The sequence below is a fragment of the Salmo salar genome, chromosome ssa01 (assembly GCF_905237065.1).
Source record: "Salmo salar chromosome ssa01, Ssal_v3.1, whole genome shotgun sequence".
In the NCBI taxonomy this organism is placed as follows: Eukaryota; Metazoa; Chordata; class Actinopteri; order Salmoniformes; family Salmonidae; genus Salmo; species Salmo salar.
In genome coordinates, this window is record NC_059442.1 from 76,459,510 (window position 1) to 76,481,306 (window position 21,797).

At 42.6% G+C, this 21,797-nt stretch overlaps 1 protein-coding gene across 3 annotated transcripts in view; it reads left to right on the forward strand.

Annotated features, from left to right (window-relative positions):
* Positions 1-2,513: 2,513 nt before the first annotated feature.
* The window catches only part of zgc:123010 (RRM_SF domain-containing protein), a 64,667-nt gene continuing 45,383 nt past the window's right edge, over positions 2,514-21,797 (forward strand). For 2 of the 3 annotated variants that reach the window (XM_014214846.2, XM_014214864.2), the window contains exon 1: positions 2,514-2,697. In XM_014214846.2, coding sequence (XP_014070321.2) covers positions 2,640-2,697 — 58 coding nt within the window. In that variant the 5' untranslated portion in view covers positions 2,514-2,639. The remainder of the gene's footprint in view (positions 2,698-21,797) is intronic. The other variant, XM_014214854.2, reaches the window with a different exon arrangement.

Consider the following 21,797-nt stretch of genomic DNA (forward strand, 5'->3'; position numbering starts at 1 on the left):
AGGTAAGATTAAAAATTGGAAACTACTTGTGCGGAGCTCTTAGTTCATGCGGCCATTTTTACATTTTAGTCATTTAGCAGACACTCTTATCCAGAGCGACTTACAGTAGTGAATGCATACATTTCATTTTCATGCATTTTTTTTGGTGCTGGCCCCCCGTGGGAATCGAACCCACAACCCTGGCGTTGCACACATCATGCTGGCGCTGCAAACACCATGCTCTACCAACTGAGCCACAGGGAAGGCCCCCTGTTTCTCATCTTAATCCTTTATTTTTATTGGCCAGTCTGAGATGTGGCTTTTTCTTTGCAACTCTGCCTAGAAGGCCAGCATCCCGGAGTCGCCTCTTCACTGTTGACGTTGAGACTGGCGTTTGGTATCCAGGCTACTGGTACCCAGGCTAGCCTAATGTCAGTTGAGTTATTAACAAAACAAAAAAATCACAGCACAGAATGAAGGTACTCTTCCTGCTTCTAGATTCTATTTCTATGTGAAAAACTTCTGTAAACATTAAACATGCTTAAAAATCGACCTAGAAACCATGAAGAATATTGTAAATCTCAAAGCCCAAAAGGTAGGCTACCATTACGTCAGATTGTGAAATGCACATTCAAATACATTTCTACCTGTCCAAATTATTATATGGCCTGCAAAAACACTCAGAAAAAATTAACGTGGATCAGATTGACTCTCTCTCCCCACTATTTATTGTATCTGAGGATTCACCCTCTTTAGAGAATTATTTTGTAACTTATCTGTAGCTCAAAAGCAGTAGTACCAGTATGCAAATCAGGGAGCGAAATGAATGGCTCTTTTCTCCAATGCGATTCGGTTACCGACGTTCACCAAAAAGATCAATTCAAAAAGAGCCGTTCATTTGCGAACAACCCATCACTAGTTGGCATTGTGTGGTACCACCAACGACAATATGCCGATTCCCAGGAAGCCCCGACTACTCCGGTATCTCAGAAATTGAACCTGACAAGAGTGAGGATGAATTACCTGCAGTGGCAGGTGCGGTGTAGAACGCCGAGTTCGGGCCTAGTCCCAATGATGACAAGGATGATTCTGGCCCAGTGGGAGTGAGATTTGTGGAGAGAATGGATCGTTGCCTTCTGGCTGATCCATATGTGGTGTCCAGATGGGTGGAGAAGAGGTTAGAGACTGTTGAATTGGTGAAAGTACCTCGAAGTGGACTAGTGCTGATTTTTTGTGTTTTCCATCCAGAGTGCACCATGTGCTTTGACCTGTGACTTTTGTTCCGAACCAATTAGGTGTTTTAGGTGCCAAGCATGTGGTCATGTCGTATCAGTGTGTAGAAGGGAGATTCCTAGATGTGAGAAGTGTGCAGGAGGGCATGAGACAAAGGAATGTGTATTGTCGGTGGAAAAAGCTGTGTGTGCTAACTGTAGGGGTACCCATGGTGCTTGAAATCAGAAGTGTCCGGTGAGAGCAATGTGGAGCAGGTTGAGCAATGAAGGCAAGCAATGAAAGCAATGAAGAATTGCAGAGGAAAAGAGGTCCAGGGCGATGCATCCTAAGAGGCTCCATGTGAGTAGGCAGAGGCCAATAGAGAGTGATAGGAATAATGTGTTTCAGTCAGGTTGGCTTCTTAGCGTTCAAAGACATGGTTATCAACTGTTCCGCAGAAATTGAACGTAAATAACAGAAAATAGATGTTGTGGTGGCAGCTGCAGAGAAGTACTTCGGTGTACAAGATTTTATTGCAGAGGAGTTACAATGTGTGTTGAATGATAGCGTCCCGTCTTCCCAGACTGCCGGCCTGGTGTAGGATCAGATAGGGCCAAGTAGTGCAATAGTGGTGTGGTTTTAATGGGTGTAGAGTTAAGGCGTCTGCATGTTTCCCAGCTGAAACAGTTTGGTAGAGTTCGTGCTTATATTATGACAACATTTTGTGACTTTTTTAGGTTTTGGACTTCGGTGAATGTTTTTTTCGGCTGTTCAGGCAGGCAACATTTTTTCTTGAGGCATGCCAAAGTGATTGGTCAACACTAGGGATTCTTCAATAAAGTCTTTGTTGTCATTCAACAAGACAAAGTTTTCATGCTCATTTTTTCATTGAAAAATACTGCACCAAACATCTTAGTTAGATGTAAAATTGTGCGACTAAGCTCTCTTTTAAGCAAAAACGTCAAAATGAATGACGATTTCTTGTGTTATCTTAGACTAATTCTGACAATTTTCAGGAAGTGAAAATTGGCTATAGCATCTCTTTTTTTTAAGCAAAGGTATTTTAAGGGATTATGGGAGAATACTCCTTCGGTTCAGCTAACGTTAGCCTGAGTTCAGCTAGGTGCCAGCAGGCTGACGCATTTAGTTGGTAGGGCTTTTTATTTATTTTTTAATTCTGTCCTCTTTTTGTCACAAAGTGTAATGAATTCCAGAACAGTAGGCAGAAACACAGGGCAAGATAAGAGAAATACTGGCCTCACACTCCAGTACAGTAGGTGGCGGTGTAAGCATCTTTTCATTTGGTTGCGATCCGCCAATTCATATTTAAAGAAGAAGGAAGCCCAGACAAAACCTCCCAGATTCCCGGTTGACAGCGATTGTTCCCATGTTCACTTTGTAACAATGTGTTTGGTTTTATTAACGGGTATTTGAGACGATAATGCTGGATGGTCGCAGTCATGCGGTTCACACGGGACATTTGCAGGCTGTTGGGGCTTGGGAGCGGTAAGAAATCTCCACTTTTTCCCAACTCTTCGAACTTTCCTCCATTGTCGGCAAACACTTCACACCCTGGTTCGACCCCGGCCTGTATCACAACCGGCCGTGATCGGGAGTCCCATAGGGCGGCATACAATTGGCCCAGCGTCGTCCGGGTTAGGGGAGGGTTTGGCCGGGGTAGGACGTTATTGTAAAGTAAGAATTTGTTCTTAACTGACTTGCGTAGTTCAATAAAGGATAAATTAAAAATATTTCGTCTTAGAACTACTATATTAACAATTTCATTGAGTGTTTGTAACGTGCCAAGTTACACGGGTAGAATAGCTACTTTGTAACAAAGTTCGGCTCTTGCTGCTTGTTGATGATTAGAAGTTGAAATGCATTAAAATAATAGGCTACACATGCCGCTGTCCAGCTAGTCTTTTTTTGCTACATTGGTCTAATGTGGTGGTCGACCGAGCGAAGGGGCAACTCTTAGTGGCAAATGTTGGTTTGATTCGATATTCGGACCTTCAAACTTCAAATGCTGGCGAACGGTTTGAGCTACATACCTCCGGTTTGGCTCATTATGAAGGAATAAAGGTGTACAACATTGCACAGGTCTTATTTTCACGATTCCGACCTGAGTTTCATAATCTCACACAGCAACCTTGTAGGCAGCCTCGAGCACTGTCAATGCAACTAATTAGGGACCGTCAATAAAGTGCATTATTACATTTTCAAAAGCTGTTACACCATGTGACTTAGCAACCTCATTTTAAACAGTCCCTTATTCCTTACATAGAGGCAAGTTGCACAACCTTTTAGTTCTCAAATATTCCTACATTTTTATTTATACAATCACTTAAAATTAAATAGATCTTTGATCATGTGACGTAGACAACACAAACCATCTTTGGAATGTCCACAGGGTAGGGACACATTGCACACCCTTTGGTTTTCCCATTTAAGTGCATATATCAATATTTGATATATGCACTTAAGCTATTGTAACATTTCAATAGCTCTTCAAGCATGTGACTTAGCAACCGAATGTCTACTGTCCTTTGTTTGTTATGTAGAAAGGCATGTTGCACACCCTTTAGTTTTCTCATAAAATGATTCCTACATAAAAAACTATGTATATTATAAATACTGCACTTAAAATTCAATAGCTACTTGATTACATGACATAGGCACCTTAAAACAACTTTGTATTGTTTACAGAGTAAGGGCACACAACACACAGCCATTGGTTTTCCCCATAAAGCACCCAAGTCTCTGACTCCCTCAGATCCACACACCAATATGATTTTCTGCTCTGCCAAGTTTTGTGCATTCTCAAGTGTTGTGTTGAACAGTTTGTCAGATTGTCACCTCTTACCTGGACTACTGCAACACTCCTCTCTATAGCCTCTCTGTCAACCCTCTTCAATGTGTTCAGAATTCTGTTCATGGATCACCCTGAAAGGTACAACATTTTGGTGTTACCGTTAAGGCTCAATCTTTTTGCAGGCATTCTGATGGGTTGGCAGGGGAAGGGCAAAAGATGGTGTTCTCCCTCCTCTGGGTCCTTATCTGATGTTATGGTATAAAATAAGACTGTTGACCGTTGGACTTTATGCTACTTTTCACTATTGTGCACATTGTCGCAAAGGTTTAATAGCATTCACACTTGTTGTTGGTTTCTCTATCCTTGAATCCTTAATTTTACACCAAAACCTGGGAAAATATCACATCCACTCCAACTCCTATGCTCACCAACAAATCTCTCCATTTCCTGGCTCTTTCTTACCTCTCTGACATGCTTCACAGCTAAATCCCATGTCACTCACTCTACTCATCTAACTCTGGCTTATCACCCCTAACACCAGACTCATGGCCAATGGGGACCTGCAGTGCCTTGAGCTCTGCTGCACTCCTCTGAAATTCCTAGACCACTCATCACTTCATTTGCATATTTAAATCCAGACTCACAAAACATATCTTCAGACAACACCTACAGTGCCTTCAGAAAGTATTCAGACCCCTTTACTTTTTCCACATTTTGTTAGGTTACAGCCTTATTTTAAAATAGATTTTTCTCTCAATTTAATCAATGTACACACAATACCCCATAATGACAAACTGATATCACATTTACATAAGTATTCAGACCATTTACTCAGTACCTCGTTGAAGTACCTTTGGCTGCGATTACAGCCTCGAGTCTTGGGTATGACGCTACATGCTTGGCACACTTGTATTTGGGGAGTTTCTCACATTCTTCTCTGCAGATCCTCTCAAGCTCTGTCAGGTTGGATGGGGAGCGTCGTAGCACAGCTATTTTCAGGTCTTTCCAGAGATGTTAGATCGGGTTCAGGTCCGGGCTCTGGTTGGGACATTCAGACTTGTCCCTGTGTCCCTGTGGCTCAGTTGGTAGAGCATGGTGTGTGCAACGCCAGGGTTGTGGGTTCGATTCCCACGGGGGGCCAGTACAAAAATGCATGAAATGAAATGTATGCATTCACTACTGTAAGTCGCTCTGGATAAGAGCGTCTGCTAAATGACTAAAATGTAAAAATGTAAAATGTTGTCCCGTAGACACTCCTGTGCTGTGTGCTTAGGGTCGTTGACCTGTTGGAAGGTGAACCTTCGCCCCAGTCTGAGAAGCAGGTTTTCATCAAGTAGCCCTCTATACGTTGCTCTTTTTCTTTGCCTCAAACCTGACTAGTCTCAAAGTCCCTGCTGCTGAAGAAAATCCCCACAGCATGATGCTGCCACCCATGCTTCACCGTAGGGAGGGTGCCAGGTTTCTTCCAGAAGTGACGTCTGACATTCAGGCCAAGGAGTTCAATCTTGGTTTCATCAGACCAGAGAATCTTGTTTTTCATGTTCTGTGAGTCTTTAGGTGCCTTTTGGCAAACTCCAAACGGGCTGTCGTGCCATTTACTGAGGAGTGGCTTCCATCTTGCCGCTCAACCATAAAGGCCTGATTGGTGGAGCGCTGCAGAGATGGTTGTCCTTCTGGAAGGTTCTCCCATCGCCACAGAGGAACTAGAGGAACTCAGAGTGACCATTGGGTTCTTGGTCACCTCCCTGATCAAGGCCCTTCTCCCCCGATCGCTCAGTTTGGCCAGGCGGCCAGCTCTAGGAAGAGTCTTGGTGGTTTCTAACTTCTTCCATATAAGAATGTTGGAGGCCACTGTGTTCTTGGGGACCTTCAATGCTGCAGAATTTTTTTGGTCCCCATCCTCAGATCTGTGCCTTGACACAATCCTGTCTCGGAGCTCTACGGAGAATTCCTTCGACCTCATGGCTTGGTTTTTGGACTGAAATGTACTGTCAACAGTGGGACCTTATATAGATGACAGGTGTGTGCATTACCAATCAATTTAATTGATCATAGGTGGACTAAAATAAAGTTGTAGAAACTAGAGGTCGATCGATTATGATATTTCAATGCCGATAACGATTAATCAGCCAATTTTGTTATTTATTTATTTGTAATAATGACAATTACAACAATACTGAATGAACACTTATTTTAACTTAATATAATACGTCAATAAAATCAATTTAGTTCAAATAAATAATGAAACATGTTCAATTTGGTTTAAATAATGCAAAAACAAAGTGTTGGAGAAGATAGTAAAAGTGCGCTATGTGCCATGTAAAAAAGCTAACGTTTAAGTTCCTTGCTCAGAACATGAGAACATATGAAAGCTGGTGGTTCCTTTTAACATGAGTCTTCAATATTCCCATGTAAGAAGTTTTAGGTTGTAGGAATTATAAGACTATTTCTCTCTATACGATTTGTATTTCATATACCTTTGACTATTGGATGTTCTTATAGGCACTTTAGTATTGCCAGTGTAACAGTATAGCTTCCGTCCCTCTCCTCGCTCGAACCAGGAACACATCGACAACAGCCACCCTCGAAGCAGCGTTACCCATGCAGAGCAAGGGGAACAACTACTCCAAGTCTCAGAGCGAGTGATGTTTGAAACGCTATTAGCGCGCACCCCGCTAACTAGCTAGCCATTTCACATCGATTACACCAGCCTAATCTTGGGAGTTGATGGGCTTGAAGTCATGAACAGCTCAATGCTTGAAGCACAGCGAAGAGCTGCTGGCAAAACGCACGAAAGTGCTGTTTGAATGAATGCTTACGAGCCTGCTGCTGCCTACCACCGCTCAGTCAGACTGCTCTATCAAATCAGACTTAATTCTAATATAATAAACACACAGAAATACAAGCCTTAGGTCATTAATATGGTCGAATCCGGAAACTATCATCTCGAAAAATACGTTTTGTTTATCTAACGGGTGGCATCCCTACGTCTAAATATTCCTGTTGCATTGCACAACCATCAATGTTATGTCATAATGACGTAACATTCTGGCAAATTAGTTTGCAACGAGCCAGGCGGCCCAAACTGTTGCATATACCCTGACTCTGCGTGCAATGAACGCAAGGGAAGTGACACAATTTCTCCTGGTTAATATTGCCTGCTAACCTGGATTTCTTTTAGCTAAATATGCAGGTTTAAAAATATATACTTCTGTGTATTGATTTTAAGAAAGGCATTGATGTTTATGGTTAGGTACAGTCGTGCAACGATTGTGCTTTTTTTGCAAATGCGCTTTTGTTAAATCGTCCCCCGTTTGGCGAAGTCGGCTGTCTTTGTTAGGAAGAAATAGTCTTCACAGTTCGCAACGAGCCAGGCGGCCCAAACTGCCACATATACCCTGACTCTGCTGCAAGAGAAGTGACACATTTTCCCTAGTTAAAAGAAATTCATGTTAGCAGGCAATATTAACTAAATATGCAGGTTTAAAAATATATACTTGTGTATTGATTTTAAGGAAGGCATTGATGTTTGTTTGGAGCAACGTGTACCTAAGCGATTATATGCAACGCAGGACAGTCTAGATAACTACACATGGTTGATGATATTACTAGGTTAACTAGTGATTATGATAAGTTTAATGCTAGCTAGCAACTTACCTTGGCTTCTTACTGCATTCGTGTAACAGGCAGGCTCCTCGTGGAGTGCAATGTAAAGCAGGTGGTTAGAGCGTTGGACTAGTTAACCGTAAGGTTGCAAGACTGAATCCCCGAGCTGACAAGGTAAAAATCTGTCGTTCTGCCCCTGAACAAGGCAGTTAACCCACCGTTCCTAGGCCATCATAGAAAATAAGAATGTGTTCTTAACTGACTTGCCACGTTAAATAAAGGTTTGTGTAAAAAAAAAAAAAACGGCCAAATCGGCATCCAAAAATAACGATTTTCGATATGTTATGAAAACTTGAAATCGGCCATCCCAATTAATCGGTCGACCTCTAGTAGAAACATCTCAAGGATGAACAATGGAAACAGGATGTACCTGAGCTCAATTTCAAGTCTTAAAGTGTTTGAATACTTATGTAAGTGAGGTATTTCTGTTTCAAAATTTCTGTTTCAAACCTCTTCACTGTCATTATTGGGTATTGTGTGTAGATTAAAACAAATGTAATCCATTTTAGAATAAGGCTGTAATCTGGTAAAAGTCAAGGGGTCTGAATACTTTCCGAAGGCACTGTATGTTACCCTCTACTCAGCCCCCAGTCTTCCATTCTTGCAAGAACCCAACAAATATATATTACTCCTGTGCTAGCTTCTACACTGGCTTCTTGCTAGAGATGATTTAAGGTTTTACTGTTAACCTACAAAGCATTGCTTGAACTTATTCCTACTTATCTCCGATTTAGTCTTCCCTATATAATGTACCTACACGTACGGTACGCTCACAAGAAGCAGGCCTCCTTATTGTCCCTATAATTTCAAAGGAAACAGCTGGAGGCTGGGTTTTCTCCTGTAGAGCGCCTCTTTTATGGAATGGTCTGCTGATCCATGAGAGAGAAGCAGACTCGAACCTCAACCTTTAAGTCTTTACTGAAGACTCATCTCTTAAGTAGGTCCTATGATTGAGTTGCTCAGGGGTGCTAAGGTGAACAGCAAGGCACTGGCGAGAGGAACCACCCTTGCGGTCTGCCTGGCCAGCACTCCACTCTCTCTCCTGGGATTCTCTGCCCCTGACCCAATTACGGAGACCGAGTCACTGGCCTGCTCACGCACTCCCATGTCGTCCCTATAAGGGCGCATCACTGCATGCCAGGCTTTGTTCACTATACTTTACTTCCTTATGTGGGTTGAGTCACTGACAATCTTCCTGTCTGGTTTTGCGCACCCTAGGGCTAGTGCGTGGGGGATAACTTTCTGGGCTGTATTCGATCTTGTCTCATGGTAGTGAGTTAGTGATCTGCTGATTTACCTTGAGTGGTGTGGGGGCTGTGCTTTGGCAAAGTGGTGTGGTGTTTATCCTGCCTGATTGGCCCTTTTTGGAAGTCATTTTTAACGGGGCCACAGTGTTGCCCAATCCCCAGTATCTATTATGCAATAGCCTATATGCCGGTGGGCTAGGGTCAGCCTGTTCCTCTGGTGTACTGTGCAATCTTAGAGGACAATCAGAGGGAGCATGCCCATCTGTTTCTACACACACACACACACACACACACACACATTGATTGTTGTTGTACATTTCTCTTTCTTGGTAGAACACTTTGCCACGGTTTCTACCTAGCACCAAATGTGGTTGTCCTATAGGGACAAGCAGAAGTAGACTATATGTTCTACTTAGCACTTTTTTCCTAAGAGTATACATCAATAATTCTCTCTCATTTGCCGTTCAGTGTGTTGCAGGAATTATGTAGGTTGTCAAATGTTTTGTTGAATTGAATATTTAAATCCAATTTCTAGTGGTTTTATTGCTCTTTCAAGTCATTCCGTAGTTTGATAATGAAAGGCATTGTGGTTAGCTCTTCTATTGCTCTGACTCCATAGACTCCAGAAGTTTAATGTTGTGATGATAAATGTGTCCTATGATTTCACCGGCGGGAATAGATGCATCTTTTTTCTTTCTACTGATTGAAATACATTTTATTTGATGCTAATGAACATCCTGATTTATCCAAACAGATATTGAAGGATGACAGAAATGGGTACTAATGCTGGCAGCTACAGACATGAGGTATAAGTTAGGACGGAGGGGGAGATGACTGAGTCAGGTTTCCAGTTTAACATTTGTTTATTTTTAAAGTGTTTACATTTAGCAGTCACTCTTATCCATAGCGACTTAGTTTGTGCATTCATCTTAACCTGTTGTGGTATAGGGGGCAGTATTTTCACGGCCGGATAAAAAAACGTACCCGATTTTTAAATCTGGTTACTACTCCTGCCCAGAAACTAGAATATGCATATAATTAGTAGATTTGGATAGAAAACACTCTAAAGTTTCTAAAACTGTTTGAATGGTGTCTGTGAGTATAACAGAACTCATATGGCAGGCCAAAACCTGAGAAGATTCCATGCAGGAAGTGCCCCGTCTGGCAATTTGTTGTCCTTCTGTTGCATCTCTATTGACATTACAGCATCTGTGCTGTAATGTGACACTTTCTAAGGCTTCCATTGGCTCTCTAAAGCCGCCAGAAAGTGGAATGGGGTGTCTGCTGTCTCTGGGCAAAGTACAGCAGCTCTGTTTTGTGAGTGGTCAGCCTGGGGACAGTGAGACTGGAGATGCGTGTTCACGAGACTTCTCGATTTTTTTTCTTTCAGTCTTTGAATGAATACAACGTTGCCCGGTTGGAATATTATCGCTATTTTACAAGAAAAGTAGCATAAAAATTGATTTTAAACAGCGTTTGACATGCTTCTAAGTACGGTAATGGAATATTTTGGAGAAAAAAATTCACGAAATGCGCTCGCGCGTTACCCTTCGGATAGTGACCTGAACGCACGAACAAAACGGCGGTATTTGGATATAACTATGGATTATTTGGAACCAAAACAACATTTGTTGTTGAAGTAGAAGTCCTGGGAGTGCATTCTGACAAAGAACAGCAAAGGTAATCCAATTTTTCTAATAGTAATTCTGAGTTTAGGTTGTCCCAAACTTGGTGGGTGTCAAATTAGCTAGCAAGGCTATGATTGCTGCAAATGGAGGATTCTTTGACGAAAGCAAAGTTTGAAGGACACTTTCAATTAAAAATCATTATTTATAACCTTGTTCAATGTCTTGACTATTTCCTATTCATTTTGCAACTCCTGCAGAGCCTTTCATGGAAAACAAGGAATTTTCTAAGTGACCCCAAACTTTTGAATGGTAGTGTAGGTGTCAGAAGGGTGGGAAAGAGCAGTAGAGTGTCATCTGCATAGCAATGATAGGAGAGACCATTTTGAGGATATGATGGAGCTGAGTGATTTGGTGTATAGAGAAAAGAGTAGAGGGCCTAGAACCGAGCCCTGGGGGACAACAGTGAGTGTGGTGCAGTGACAGATCTTCTCCATGTCACCTCGTAGGAGCGCACTGCAGGGTAGGATGCAATCCAAGAGTGTGCAGAGCCTGAGACGCCCAGTCCCTGAGAGGGTGGAGAGGAGGATCTGATGTTTCACTGTGTCAAAGGCAGTGGATAAATTTAGGATGATGAGAACAGAGGGTCAGCTTTAGCAGTACAGAGAGCCTCTGTGACACAGAGGAGAGCAGTCTTGGTTGAGTGACCCCTCTTGACGCTTGACTGGTTAGGGTCAAGAAAATTGTTCTGAGAGTGATAGCGAGAGAGTTGGTCAGACAGCGCGCTCAAGTTTTTTATGAAAGCATGTATACTGGCCTATAGTTTGACGTCGGAGTGGTCGAATGTTGGTTTCTTGAGGAGGGGAGTGACTGGCCGTTTTGAAGTCAGAGGGGATGCAGACAGTGGTTAGTTGAGGGAATTGAGGAATGGGAGAAGGTCTCAGGGAGGAGGGGATGGGGTTGTGCGGGCAGGTTGTCGTACGGCTCCTTTCAAGGTAAGAAGATGATAAAGTTGTACATTTTTCATACAACTATCCCTTTAAATGTCTGCAAGGGGCCCAAACAGACTACGATTGTAGCCGTATTACGCCACGATTTTGGCGTCCCAGACAAAATGTCCACATTTTGGGCATATTCTTAGGTTGTAAACAATTGTCGGATGTCTTGGCTCGTTCAGTGTGACGGAGTGTAGGTCTGTCAATTTAAGAGCCCCTACGTGTGGTTGTAGGCTCCGACAAAGTTCTGTCAGTGCCCAAAATGTTTTGCCTTTCTTGTGTATTGTGGCTGGTCTTCTGAGTCGATCCCGGTGACTGACTAATAGGAACAGGGCCTGCACGGAGTATGCACACCATAATCCGATTATTGTGACTTGTCAGATTAATATAATAGTTCAATGTAAATGTTTAGATGCTTTGCAAGAAGAACAATTTCCTTAATCTTGTTTACATGACACACCTGAATTCAGGCTACCTGATGGGATTTTGGTACATGCAAAAAATTGGCAATCAAACTAAATGTTTACCACAGCGACCATGTTTTTGGGAAGCCTGTTTTGAATCTGAGTTCGAACATATACAGTTTGAATTAAATTGAAGATGCATACATTCAGTTTTTCCAAACTCTCTTCACTCGGGCATAAGCATAAAGGGAGGCTTACGCTGCTGGTGCTGGCACATGCGGAGATCAAATACACCTTTGCAGTTGACACAGCCTACATCGGCTGACGTAGCCTTGCAAGCCAATCACGGAATGTGACGGCCGTACTGAAGCAAATTGTACAGTCTGGCCAGCTTGATATCAAGATTTTAATTTGGTGACATGTAATAATCATAAGAATATCCAACGTACAGTGTAGGAAGGCCTTAAGAAGTGTGCACTCGGACTAGAGAAGGAGCTCTTGCCTGGGTCCCTAGTCATGATATGGCTGGGTGGGGACCTGGGAGTGAGCTGTAAGTATAGTAGGTGATAAGTCAACCAGCTCTTCAGACCTCCCCTCCCAGAACATGTTTGTTGACTTTGTCCATGTTCAGCAATTGTAGGGCTGTGACGGTCTTGGAATTTGAGGTTATGGTAATTGGACAGGCAAATGTACACGGTAACCGACGTAACTATTTTGTTTGCACACTTATTTACATGGATATGCTTCTTAATAAAACCTATTTAAACAAGCCATAACACTTTGTTATTATCATGGAATTTCATTGTTATTACTTAATCAATAAATTAAGAAATGCCAGATTGGAGAGGATCTATGGCATTTTCTTATTGACAACATTAACGTACCATCACACGGGGTGTGATCATTCTACAGTGGTCCCTGAAGCATACGGTCACACCCGTGTGATTAGAACACTCATTTAGAACGGCAAGTTTCGAATGACGCAACAATCAGCATTTGAGCTGGCCACACTTTTTTTTCCCCAAACTATTTACCCAAAAACAGTACTTACAAAGTTATGTCCAGAATGTGAGCAGTTTATTTTTGGATGCAATGTTCAGATATTCACAGAAGTATCTATAGCATAACAATCATCCAAACCGGAAAAATGTAGGCTACATTTGTCCTAGCGGTAACTGAGGAAAGATTGACGCAACACAAGCGGTCATATTTGTGTAACTCTCGGCTGACAAACTACAATACGAATTAGCTAATAGCATTACTATTTATAATGAATCACATCACGGGTGAGCTAACCATTGATCAAAATAGAGTAAAACACTTTCTAGAAATCAAAAGTAATCCGACGATTAGTTTCAGCGCCCCGCCATGCTTTTTTCCTCCTCACAGAAACCAAAGATAATAAGAGAAGACAAGATGAGTTTGGTCTGTTTTATAGTATGCATTTTGAAGGGGTGTGTCATCTACCATCATTCATATCCCACCATTCACTTCTGGAAGTTCTCAAAAAATGACTGAACCCTTACTCACCTCATTTTGTTATAGCATCTTTGGTCCGACAGACGATTACGCGAAACCCAGAATGCATTGTATGTCAACAAACACACATAGCTGGAATTAGCTTAGCTCATCATAATCAGAACAACCTTCAAAAAAGTATTTTACACACATATGCCCATTACAATCTATTCAAGAATCGGAATGCATGATTTATCACCTTAACCTGTTGGGTCTAGGGGGCAGCATTTGCACGTCTGGATAAAAAAAATGTACCCGATTTAATCTGGTTACTAATCCTACCCAGTAACTAGAATATGCATATACTTATTATATATGGATAGAAAACACTCTAAAGTTTCCAAAACTGTTTGAATGGTGTCTGTGAGTATAACAGAACTCATTTGGCAGGCAAAACCCTGAGACATTTTCTGACAGGAAGTGGATACCTGATGTGTTGTATTGACTTTAAACCTATCCCATTGAAAAACACAGGGGTTTAGGAATATTTTGGCACTTCCTATTGCTTCCACTAGATGTCACCAGCCTTTACAAAGTGTTTTGAGTCTTCTGGAGGGAGATCTGACCGAACAAGAGCCATGGAACGGTGATGTCCCATTAGACACCTGGCGCGCTACTTCATGTTGGGTACCCTCGTTCCAATACGTTATAAAAGGCTATGCATTCGTCCACCTTGAATATTATTCATGTTCTGGTTAAAAAGGCCCTAATGATTTATGCTATACAACGTTTGACATGTTTGAACGAACGGAAATATATTTTTTCCCCTCGTTCATGACGAGAAGTCCGGCTGGCTTACATCATGTGCTAACGAGACGGAGATTTTTGGACATAAATGATGAGCTTTTTTGAACAAAACTACATTCGTTATGGACCTGTGATACCTGGAAGTGACATCTGATGAAGAGAATCAAAGGTAATGGATTATTTACATAGTATTTTCGATTTTAGATCTCCCCAACATGACGTCTAGTCTGTATCGCAACGCGTATTTTTCTGGGCACAGTGCTCAGATTATTGCAAAGTGTGATTTCCCAGTAAGGTTATTTTTAAATCTGGCAAGTTGATTGCGTTCAAAAGATGTAAATCTATAATTCTTTAAATGACAATATAATATTTTACCAATGTTTTCTAATTTTAATTATTTAATTTGTGACGCTGACTTGACTGCCGGTTATTGGAGGGAAACGATTTCCTCAACATCAATGCCATAGTAAAACGCTGTTTTTGTATATAAATATGAACTTGATAGAACTAAAAATGCATGCATTGTCTAACATAATGTCCTAGGAGTGTCATCTGATGGAGATTGTAAAAGGTTAGTGTATCATTTTAGCTGGTTTTATGGTTTTGGTGACCCTGTCTTTGACTTGACAAAACATTACACACAACTCTTGTAAATGTACTGTCCTAACATACTCTAAATTTATGCTTTCGCCGTAAAACCTTTTTGAAATCGTAAAACGTGGTTAGATTAAGGAGATGTTTATCTTTCAAATGGTGTAACATAGTTGTATTTTTGAAAAATTTGAATTTTGACATTTATTTGGATTCAAATTTGCCGCTCTTGAAATGCACCTGCTGTTGATGGAGTGCACCACAGGTGGCACGCTAGCGTCCCACCTAGCCCCAAGAGGTTAACTTGAAAACGTGAATAAAAACGTAAATATAGCAATAATTACCGCACAAAATAGTGTTAGTGATTTATTGATACAAATGGCGTGTGCCGGCAGTCAATCACGTAACCTCCCACTCTGAGCCATTCAGTGTTGTTATGTATGTAGCTAGTGAGCTAAGCTGTAGCATTAGCAATGTCTTTCAAAAGGAGACAACTCACAAACATGGAAATTCTGGACATTTTTTACAATTCTGAGTATGAAAGTCATGGATCAGATTGACAGTCAGGAGCTGCCCCCCCAGCCATTGAGAATCCTGAATCTGAGGACCCCTTGTCCGCTGACAAAGTCCCAGTTCCCTTTGAAGATGGTGGTGGAGGCAGACCGACAATGGATGAAGTATATGAGTTCTGTGGTAGCTGGAAGGCTGACAGCCATTTCACCCCTCCTGGCCCTGCTGTTGACTTTGAGTCCCAGTCTGGAGTGCAACGCCCCTTACCATTTCCATCTGAGGCAGAGTGCTTCAAGTTGTTTCTGACAGAGGAGCTGGTGGGAGACATAGTAGAGACCAATCGCTATGCCTTGAAGCTACAGAAGAAGAGAGCCAGGAGTGGGGGGGCAACCACAATTAGTGAAATGTATACCTTCCTGGTGACAGTCCTCATGGGGATAGTAAAGAAGAACTCCCTAAGAGAATACTGGAGCACAGATCCTATGTTTGCAACTCCCTTCTTTGCCACCCTCTTTTCCCAAGACCGCTTCCTAGTTCTGCTGCGATGACTGCATTTCATCAACAATGCTACTGCCATCCTAAATGACCCATTAAACAAAATAAGAAATGTCAACAGCTGGCACTAAAGTGGCATGACAAACAAGACATCCATGTCCCCTCCACTGTCCATAGAGCAACTATGTCGGCCTCGAGAGAAATCAAACCAGACTGCATGCTTGACTCTAACCTCAAAATGGGGGCAGTGGATAAGGCGGACATGATAAACAGCTTTGTGGAATGCACTCAGAAATTGACCAAGTGGTACAAGATATTTTTCCAGGGTAGCTTCAAATTACAACAAGCCAATACGTCTGACACAATTAGCATTGTTTTACAGAGCTAATAGAATGTAGCTAGCTACGTAAGCATGATTGAATATAACACCATAAAGGTTATGAAATGAGTAACGTTACCTCGCGTGTCTGCGTTTTTATAAGATATATATACAAATGTTATGCTACAGTAGAAACGACACAACACGACATGCAGAAACTATTATAACGTAATAAGGCACTTTGATAGAAACGCACACATTTCCAAAGTTATTATTGGTAATGAAAACAACTATAACTGCAATGCAGGCAACAGACGGGAAATGTGCAGGACGAGAGATGAGCAAATGTCTGCAGACTTGAACTGCACAAACAATTGGGAAGTGTTTGGGGAGTTTTGTCCGGGTCAGAAATGTCAAAATGAATTGGTCTGCAAAAGTAAAAATGACTACTTTTATGTGAGTGAATGAGGCAAGACACCTCAATTCAAACTGTTCTTAGAAAATAAAAAACTTGTTACACCTATATCCATCTTGCCCTGCCTTTTTTAAAATCTTTGAAAGCCAAGTTAACAGATCACCGACCATTTTGAATCAAATTATCAAATCGAATTTATTTTTATATAGCACTTCGTACATCAGCTGATATCTCAAAGTGCTGTACAGAAACCCAGCCTAAAACCCCAAACAGCAAGCAAAGCATGTGAAAGAAGCACGGTGGCTAGGAAAAACTCCCTAGGAAAAACTCCCTAGAAAGGCCAAAAACCTAGGAAGAAACCTAGAGGAACCAGGCTATGAGGGGTGGCCAGTCCTCTTCTGGCTGTGCAGGGTGGATATTATAACAGAACATGGTCAAGATGTTAAAATGTTCATAAATGACCAGCATGGTCAAATAATAATAATCATAGTAGTTGTCGAGGGTGCAACAAGCACGTCCGGTGAACAGGTCAGGGTTCCATAGCCGCAGGCAGAACAGTTGAAACTGGAGTAGCAGCACGGCCAGGTGGACTGGGGACAGCAAGGAGTCATCATACCAGGTAGTCCTGAGGCATGGTCCTAGGGCTCAGGTCCTCCGAGAGAAAGACAGAAGGAGAGAATTAGAGAGAGCATATTTAAATTCACACAGGACACCGGATAAGACAAGAGAAATACTCCAGATGTAACAGACTGACCCTAGCCCCCCGACACAAACTACTGCAGCATAAATACTGGAGGCTGAGACAGGAGGGATCAGAAGACACTGTGGCCCCATCCGATGATACCCCGGACAGGGCCAAACAGGCAGGATATAACCCCACCCACTTTGCCAAAGCACAGCCCCCACACCACTAGAGGGATGTCTCCAACCACCAACTTACCGTCCTAAGACAAGGCCGAGTATAGCCCACAACGATCTCCGCCATGGCACAACCCAAGGGGGGGCGCCAACCCAGACAGGAAGACCACGTCAGTGACTCAACCCACTCAAGTGACGCACCCCTCCCATGGACGGCATGGAAGAACACCAGTAAGCCAGTGACTCGGCCCCTGTAAAAGGGTTAGAGGCAGAGAATCCCAGTGGAAAGAGGGGAACCGGCAAGGCAGAGACAGCAAGGGCGGTTCGTTGCTCCAGCCTTTCCGTTCACCTTCACACTCCTGGGCCAGACTATACTTAATCATAGGACCTACTGAAGAGATAAGTCTTCAGTAAAGACTTGAAGGTTGAGACTGAGTCTGCGTCTCTCACATTGGTAGGCAGACCATTCCATAAAAATTGAGCTCTATAGGAGAAAGCCCTACCTCCAGCCGTTTGCTTAGAAATTCTAGGGACAATTAGGAGGCCTGCGTCTTGTGACCGTAGCGTACGTGTAGGTATGTATGGCAGGACCAAATCGGAAAGATAGGTAGGAGCAAGCCCATGTAATGCTTTGTAGGTTAGCAGTAAAACCTTGAAATCAGCCCTTGCCTTAACAGGAAGCCAGTGTAGGGAGGCTAGCACTGGAGTAATATGATCACATTTTTTGGTTCTAGTCAGGATTCTAGCAGCCGTATTTAGCACTAACTGAAGTTTATTTAGTGCTTTATCCGGGTAGCCGGAAAGTAGAGCATTGCAGTAGTCCAGCCTAGAAGTAACAAAGGCATGGATTAATTTTTCTGAGTCATTTTTGGACAGAAAGTTTCTGATTTTTGCAATGTTACGTAGATGGAAAAAAGCTGTCCTTGAAACAGTCTTGATATGTTCTTCAAAAGAGAGATCAGGGTCCAGAGTAACGCTGAGGTCCTTCACAGTTTTATTTGAGACGACTGTACAACCATCCAGATTAATTGTCAGATTCAACAGAAGATCTCTTTGTTTCTTGGGACCTAGAACAAGCATCTCTGTTTTGTCCGAGTTTAAAAGTAGAAAGTTTGCAGCCATCCACTTCTTTATGTCTGAAACACAGGCTTCTAGCGAGGGCAATTTTGGGGCTTCACCATGTTTCATTGAAATATACAGCTGTGTGTCGTCCGCATAGCAGTGAAATTTAACATGTTTTCGAATGACATCTCCAAGAGGTAAAATATATAGTGAAAACAATAGTGGTCCTAAAACGGAACCTTGAGGAACACCGAAATTTACAATTGATTTGTCAGAGGACAAACCATTCACAGAGACAAACTGATATCTTTCCGACAGATAAGATCTAAACCAGGCCAGAACTTGTCCATGTAGACCAATTTGGGTTTCCAATCTCTCCAAAAGAATGTGGTGATCGATGGTATCAAAAGCGGCAGTAAGATCTCGGAGCACGAGGACAGATGCAGAGCCTCGGTCTGACGTCATTAAAAGATCATTTACCACCTTCACAAGTGCAGTCTCAGTGCTATGATGGGGTCTAAAACCAGACTGAAGCGTTTCGTATACATTGTTTGTCTTCAGGAAGGCAGTGAGTTGCTGTGCAACAGCTTTTTCTAAAATTTTTGAGAGGAATGGAAGATTCGATATAGGCCGATTAGTTTTTTATAATTTCTGGATCAAGATTCGGCTTTTTCAAGAGAGGCTTTATTACTGCCACTTTTAGTGAGCTTGGTACACATCCGGTGGATAGAGAGCCGTTTATTATGTTCAACATAGGAGGGCCAAGCACAGGAAGCAGCTCTTTTAGTAGTTTAGTTGGAATAGGGTCCAGTATGCAGCTTGAGGGTTTGGAGGCCATGATTATTTTCATCATTGTGTCAAGAGATATAGTACTAAAACACTTTAGTATCTCCCTTGATCCTAGGTCCTGGCAGAGTTGTGTAGACTCAGGACAATGGAGCTTTGGAGGAATACCCAGATTTAAAGAGGAGTCTGTAATTTGCTTTCTAATGATCATGATCTTTTCCTCAAAGAAGTTCATACATTTATTACTGCTGAAGTGAAAGCCATCCTCCATTTGCGAAGGCTGCTTTTTAGTTAGCTTTGCGACAGTATCAAAAAGAAATTTTGGATTGTTCTTATTTTCCTCAATTAAGTTGGAAAAATAGGATGATCGAGCAGCAGTGAGGGCTCTTCGATACTGCACGGTACTGTCTTTCCAAGCTAGTCGGAAGACTTCCAGTTTGGTGTGGCGCCATTTCCGTTCCAATTTTCTGGAAGCTTGCTTCAGAGCTCGTGTATTTTCTGTATACCAGGGAGCTAGTTTCTTATGACAGATGTTTTTAATTTTTAGGGGTGCAACTGCATCTAGGGTATTGCGCAAGGTTAAATTGAGTTCCTCGGTTAGGTGGTTAACTGATTTTTGTCCTCTGACGTCCTTGGGTAGGCAGAGGCAGTCTGGAAGGGCATCAAGGAATCTTTGGGTTGTCTGAGAATTTATAGCACGACTTTTAATGCTCTTTGGTTGGGGTCTGAGCAGATTATTTGTTGCAATTGCAAACGTAAAAAAATGGTGGTCCGATAGTCCAGGATTATGAGGAAAAACATTAAGATCCACAACATTTATTCCATGGGACAAAACTAGGTCCAGAGTATGACTGTGGCAGTGAGTAGGTCCAGAGACATGTTGGACAAAACCCATTGAGTCGATGATGGCTCCGAAAGCCTTTTGGAGTGGGTCTGTGGACTTTTCCATGTGAATGTTAAAGTCACCAAAAATTAGAATATTATCTGCTATGACTACAAGATCCGATAGGAATTCAGGGAACTCAGTGAGGAACACTGCATATGGCCCAGGAGGCCTGTAAACAGTAGCTATAAAAAGTGAGTGAGTTGGCTGCATAGATTTCATGACTAGAAGCTCAAAAGACGAAAACGTCATTGTTTTTTTTTTTGTAAATTGAAATTTGCTATCGTAAATGTTAGCAACACCTCCGCCTTTGCCGGATGCGCGGGGGGTATGGTCACTAGTGTAACCAGGGGGTGAGGCCTCATTTAACACAGTAAATTCATCAGGCTTAAGCCATGTTTCAGTCAGGCCAATCACATCAAGATTATTATCAGTGATTAGTTCATTGACTATAACTGCCTGGGAAGTGAGGGATCTAACATTAAGTAACCCAATTTTGAGATGTGAGGTATCACAATCTCTTTCAATAATGGCAGGAATGGAGGAGGTCTTTATACTAGTGAGATTGCTAAAGCGAACACCGCCATTTTTTATTTTGCCCAACCTAGATCGAGGCACAGACACGGTCTCAATGGGGAAAGCTGAGCTGACTACGCTGACTGTGCTAGTGGCAGACTCCACTAAGCTGGCAGGCTGGCTAACAGCCTGCTGCCTGGCCTGCACCCTATTTCATTGTGGAGCTAGAGCCCTGTCTATGTTCGTAGATGAGAGCACCCCTCCAGCTAGGATGGAGTCCGTCACTCCTCAACAAGCCAGGCTTGGTCCTGTTTGTGGGTGAGTCCCAGAAAGAGGGCCAATTATCTACAAATTCTATCTTTTGGGAGGGGCAGAAAATAGTTTTCAACCAGCGATTGAGTTGTGAGACTCTGCTGTAGAGCTCATCACTCCCCCTAACTGGGAGGGGGCCAGAGACAATTCATCGATGCCGACACATCTTTCTAGCTGATTTACACGCTGAAGCTATGTTGCGCTTGGTGACCTCTGACTGTTTCATCCTAACATCGTTGGTGCCGACGTGGATAACAATATCTCTATACTCTACACTCGCCAGTTTTAGCTTTAGCCAGCACCGTCTTTAGATTAGCCTTAACGTCGGTAGCCCTGCCCCCTGGTAAACAGTGTGTGATCGCTGGATGATTAGTTTTAAGTCTAATACTGCGGGTAATGGAGTCGCCAATGACTAGGGTTTTCAATTTGTCAGAGCTAATGGTGGGAGTCGTCGGCGTCTCAGACCCCACAACGGGAGGAGTAGAGACCAGAGAAGTCTCGGCCTCCGACTCCGACTCGCTTAATGGGGAGAACCGGTTGAAAGTTTCTGTCGGCTGAATAAGCGACACCGGTTGAGCATTCCTACAGCGTTTCCCTCCAGAAGCCATGAGAAAGATGTCTGGCTGCGGGGACCGTGCGAGGGGGTTTATACTAACGTTACTATCTGTACTTACTGGTGGCACAGACGCTGTTTCATCCTTTCCTACACTGAAATTACCCTTGCCTAACGATCGCGTCTGAAGCTGGGCTTGCAGCACAGCTATCCTTGCCGTAAGGCGATCGTTCTCCTGTATATTATAAGTACAACGACTGCAATTAGAAGAAATCAGATCTGCAATGATTTC